The 5,743-nt window shown below is 39.5% G+C and overlaps 1 protein-coding gene across 2 annotated transcripts; it reads left to right on the plus strand.

The window, feature by feature from the left end:
- Positions 1-3,127: 3,127 nt before the first annotated feature.
- On the plus strand, positions 3,128-5,664 carry mibp2 (muscle-specific beta 1 integrin binding protein 2). Of its 2 annotated transcripts, XM_067248811.1 has the most exons (8): positions 3,128-3,357; positions 3,766-3,856; positions 4,113-4,161; positions 4,372-4,558; positions 4,669-4,740; positions 4,862-4,968; positions 5,136-5,230; positions 5,392-5,664. In XM_067248811.1, exons 1-7 carry the CDS (start codon positions 3,332-3,334, stop codon positions 5,219-5,221), a joined length of 618 nt encoding a protein of 205 aa, XP_067104912.1. In that variant the 5' UTR covers positions 3,128-3,331; the 3' UTR covers positions 5,222-5,230; positions 5,392-5,664. The 2 variants fall into 2 exon arrangements, with proteins under 2 accessions (XP_067104912.1, XP_067104913.1); XM_067248812.1 differs by lacking the exons at positions 3,128-3,357; positions 4,113-4,161.
- The last annotated feature ends 79 nt before the right edge of the window (positions 5,665-5,743 follow it).

Here is a 5,743-nt window from a genome sequence, read left to right on the forward strand (position 1 = left end):
ACAAGGAAAGACGGGCTAAAAAAGGCACTCATTCCAGTGTTCCCAGATCTTAAATGTGTACTTGACAGAGCTGCAAATATTATATTAACAGCCCACATCAGTTCATGCCTATCAAGTCAACACGTCATATGTCTATAGTTGCCTTTGTGTGTTATGTAGCAGCTTGTGTGATCTAAATTCGTACATTAAAAAACTGCTACTAATTAGTAGGATGTCTGTAGGCGGTCCTCTTGGGATGTGGTAAAAGACTATCTGACTGACCTACTTATAGAAGCAAACCACTTCTCACAAGCACCAAGACACTGCTCTCCAACCAACAGAAGTAGACCTAATGCTGTATGAAGATTCGTTTCACCCTATTCTAGAAGAGCAAGTTGTGTCACAAGTGTGTCACAAGGATAGCCACAAATGTACTCCTTGACATGATTTTTCTATCATAATAAAATAGTATTTAGTTTAACGTGGGACAAATTATGTGATCAAAATGACTGATTAATAACCCAACGAGGATTAATACTGAATCTGAGATTAAGACAGCAGGCGTGTACCGGTCATTAAGTATCATGTATGGTTGTTTAATGTTTACAATTTATTGTACAAGGCAAGGCTGAGCCAGGCGTTAACAACTTACGGCTTTCTGATGAATTCATAACGTTACCATAAACTAAAATTCCGATTCCGTCTAATCAAGTATTGAACACATATTTCTATTTGCATCATTGTAATCAGTAAATTCAAGGCCCCAGACGATGTCAAAAAGCAGGAAGGAGGCGAGCTACTTGTGGTTTTACACTGACAGCTAGCTAGCTTGCAATCTAGCCAACAACAACGATTAACTAACCAAACCATAAAATTACTTACAAAGAACATAAATATCGACGTTAAGTTGAAGTAAAATTGTTTTCTACCTTTCTATGTGAAACCCGGTCTACGAATGTTTGATATCCTAAAAGACCTACCTGGTGGCTAATTTCCCCGAATCTGCGAGAGAGAAAGCACTTCCTGCTTTTTGGCGCAATGATTGCTGGGATATTGTGTACATACAGTGTACATAAGCAGGGTGTGTGTGTGTGTGTGTGTGTGGGGGGGGGGGGGGGGGGGGGGGGATATGTCTATGGGTGGTAGTGGTCAGTAGGTCTCATTAAAAATACTCTTAACTATTGATGTTTATATTTATAACCATTACATATAACCATTACATATAGATTTTAAATGGTGTAAACGATAATGCAAACAATCTGTTTCAAATGCTCAATTTAACACTCGTGTTTTGGGGCCCTGACCACCCATGGTTGTGATCACATATAGGTTATTATACCATACCATACCTGGCCTTCAGATGTCTGCAGATTCTAAACTGTCAATATGATGATCACACCAAGGACTCCCCAGTGCGGGACTGGATTTTAATTGAGTCTACATGTGATATTACATAATCCCTCATGACTAATCTGACAACGGATCTATAGTCATTTTAAGACTACTTTTACTGAGTTGATCAAATGGATCCCCTTTAGGAACCATTTCGATGCCACTTTCACTTTACTTGTAACGTCTTCTCACAGCTGCCGGCAGGTGGCAGACCAACTACCTAAATAAGCACTGTGAAATTGAACAAAATGTACAATCCTTTGAATTTTCGTCTTAGAATTGTGCAATCTGGATTCAATGTCTTGTTAAAATGATTAATCCAAAAACAACCTTTTCCGTAATAGTTATACAACATTGTACATACACTGTATGAATATTAGAATAACCAACCGTCATTCATTAATTTACATAGTTTAAGTAATTTGAACATTTGAAATATCATTATTTTGTCATCCATACATTTGCAGTGGGTGATAGTCAGATACATGTTTTATTTTGTTTGCATGTATTGGTAGCAACAAACACATGGCTAAGTCGGAATAAATAAGATAAAATGTTAAGTTAACCTGATACAAATCTGATCATTCAAAAAAGTATGAATAGGACTGGAACATGTCTTTTTGGTTTGGTAGTAGGCAAATAACTTGTCTAAGAGGGATATCTTAGATGGACACTGCATTCCAAAACTGTGCACAGCCCCAAGATATCTAGCATTTTCATGTCACAACTATCACAGTGGTTATACAAATGGCAACTGAATCAGCTTCACATGTTTTGGAAGCTTGACCAAGTACTGTTCTAATGATATACTGAATGTGTTCCCCTTTGACAACCAGCAATCAGCAATTCTCACCACCGCTTACCGTATGCACACCATTTACAAGTGAGAAATTTGCTGTCTGCTCTCGCCACCAAAGAGGCGTAATCTACTATATTCTCACTGTAGTTAAATTCATGTGATTACATATTTTCTACAAACCATTTCATGTTCATTTGGTAAACTACCTTCTGCCTACTACCGTCTACTTGAGGTTGTGAGGATGTATAAACCCCACTTGTAAGTGATTTGATGTAACTCCAGACAACTCCATTTGTAAGGGCTGTTTCTAAGTATGACAGGTTATGAGTATGTGGCGTTGTAGGTCTATAGGCTGTACAGGGACGTGATGAGAAAAAAGTCAGTTACAGACAAACCTTTGATGCACGTGCATTCAAAAGAAATATTAGGTTACAACCATAGTTTACAACACACGGAATTTGCATTGAGATTTATAAATTATATTAAGAGTAATAATTGAGGCATACACAATATATGTTTTAAAATTAATAAGCACAACTAAGACAGGTATGGTCTACATTTGCCATCTGCTTGGTACTGTACGAATTGTCCGAAGAAATGCTTGAAAAAACTATCTGCACGCAATTAACATACTGGTGTTACTCCTGTTACACAAACTGATAACTCCACCATTCCAGTTAATGTGATTGTGAAAGCAGTGGTCAGTGACACTATATTGGCAAGTTAAGATAATAGCATGTGCTGAATTTTGAACAATCCAGAGGAAGGGAACAAACAACAAACGCACTTTGTCATAAAATTGTTTTTTTCATATGATGAAGTGGGAGGTAAATGCGTGGGCTGGCCGATTTAGCGCTCTCTGATTGGCCGTATGGATTTGTTTCCGCTAGACTGAAGCGTTTATATAGCCAATCACCTTGTAGCAGGGAGTATGTGTAGAACTGAGTCTTGCCGTCCGGTTCTCTCTTGGTGGAAGACTGCATCCGAGTGACATCGCACAACTTTCACCCAATTCTGCAATGGAGGAATCAAGTAGTTGACGTTTCCTGTAACCTTCTCTTTTTAAGCTTTCTTCCGTCTGATCACTGAGTTCTTAAGTGAGCTGACCGGTCCTGGTTTTACGACGTTTCTTGCGAATTTCCAAATTTTCACAGTCCAGACATGAAGTACATTATTGGCATCGGCGGGTGAGTGTAATGAATGGTTAGAGGAGAAAACGTTCGTCCTAGGCCCCGGCCTGGCACGTGGAAGGCGCGTTATACGTGCCTTTAGATGTCATCTCGTCAGCATAACCGGGCATTAATTTTCAAGATTCATTAATTTTAGTGAATATTTTAAACAATGTGTGAGTTTTGTTATGAATTAGCTGTGTACATTGCTTTAGTTTAAACAATGTTGCAATATTTGCCGAAAGACAACCAGTGACGCTGATACAGAAGCGTCCAGGATGTTTTCTTTTAACATAAGGTAGTAGCGAGTGGGTTACAGTTACATTGGTGTCTTTGTCATAACAAAGAGATACAGTACAAGTACAGTGTGTTTACTGTAAGTCTCGCCGGTGTGGTTTTCTCTAATGGACCGTCTTTGTGTCTCAGGGTAACCAATGGAGGGAAGACCACCCTCACGAATAAACTGATCAAGAACTTGCCCAATTGCTGTGTTGTACATCAGGATGACTTCTTCAAGGTGAGTGTCATTGTTGCTCTTTTTTCCAATAATATAAACTCCCTAGAAATGTGTAAAGATTACATTAACCTTAGCTTTGATACAGGTAGAAAATCATTTGTTGGGTCACCGACAAAATTATTGTTTTACGCATAGACTGAAGTTAGATTGCTAGTCTGTGGAGCGGAGAAAGCGAGGGGAGCCAAGCCCTATCAGAGACTTCCTAAGGGCAGTTTGTAGAATGTACCTGGGTACATCTCATCCATGTATGTTTCAGCCCCAAGATCAGATTGAAGTTGGTGAAGATGGCTTTAAGCAGTATGATGGTAAGCTTGGGTCTTTATGGAAGGGTTCAATGTGTGTAAACTGTTAACAAGTGTGTATGTGTGTTTAACACGGGCGCCTTATTTAATGCAATCTGCATGCTTCTTAACTAAGACGCCTGATGTAGTTTTTCTCTCAAAAGTTTCTCACCTGTTTCTGTGTTTATGTGCATCTTCCCTCCATCCTTCCTCTTTGGTATCTCTCCCTTATAGTCATCACTGCTTTGGACATGGACGCAATGATGAGCACAATCTACGCCTGGCTGGAGAACCCTGGAAAGTTTGAGAGGTCGCATGGAGTCAACAACACCCTGGATACCGAGATTCTTCCAGAGTCCGAGCTTAAGGATGAGGAAACCCACATCCTTATTGTGGAGGGCTTTCTGCTCTACACCTATGGGTGAGGACTCTTGGTATTCACTGTTTGTTTAGTAATGTGTCACTGTTTATCTCCCTTGCTGAGCGTGTTTCAGTCAGACATGCTAAACTGATTTATTTATCTTCTTCCAGACCTTTGATCGACGTACTGAACCAACGTTATTTTATTTCCATTCCATACGAAGAATGCAAAAAGAGGAGGTGGTGAGTGTGGAATGTTTATGATATTTTTTTTCTTCTCCCATCTGTATATTAATACTTTCACACTGCATCTTCCAGCGGCTATCTTCATAGCTGAGTGTTCCTCTGTGTTGTCATCCGGCAGCTCAAGGAATTACGCTGTGCCGGACCCCCCAGGTCTGTTCGATGGTCACGTTTGGCCCATGTACGTCAAACATAAGAATATCATGGAAGAGTCTGGAGTTGATGTCTGTAAGTGATCTTACAATGAGCTTCACTACGTGTGTGGAAGTTCTTGTGCATTTTAAGATTGGTTTTACAACAGAAAAAAGTGCAGTTTATGTGGCTATGTTGAAGTAGAGTATAAACCTTTTAATGTTAATCTGACAGTTGAGTTGTGTGTGCGTACTTCTTTACAGTGCAACTAGATGGAACTAAGTCCAAGGAACAACTGTACAACTTTGTCTATGGAGACGTCCTGAACGGCATCCAGATGTGTCTCTAATCAACAAAGGTGTGTTTCTTTTCCCAAAAATGTGTCACTCCCTTGTGTCTGACCAGTTACATGGTTATAAGGACGTTTTGGCTTAAATTATTTATTGTTGATACCTCAAGGACACCTGTATCATTGAACTTGTGCTGAATGAGGTTATAATTGGACGTTGTGTGTTGCAGGTCAACTGATCGGCTTGAAACAAGAGCGTACATCATGCCTGCTAGATGAAGACCGCCTCGCCTTAACAGTTTCTACCTGGCAGCTTTTTTTAATTGACTGCTAAGACTTTTGTAGTATAAATTATTCCTCACCTGACAGCATTGTATGCTGGCATGATTTTATATCCAACATATTTATTGCTTTGTTACCAGCAAACACTCAACAGAGTTGACAAAAGTTTTGAAGGTGGTTGCAGCTAGTTGCACACATCAATAAATGCTCTTCCTGACAAACATTCTCTCCTGTGATCAATTTTGATTTTTGAGTTGTTCAAATGAAATGTAAAACTACAACTTGAGGTTTGCCATGCTA

This window comes from Osmerus mordax, chromosome 13 (assembly GCF_038355195.1).
Source record: "Osmerus mordax isolate fOsmMor3 chromosome 13, fOsmMor3.pri, whole genome shotgun sequence".
Lineage (NCBI taxonomy): Eukaryota > Metazoa > Chordata > Actinopteri > Osmeriformes > Osmeridae > Osmerus > Osmerus mordax.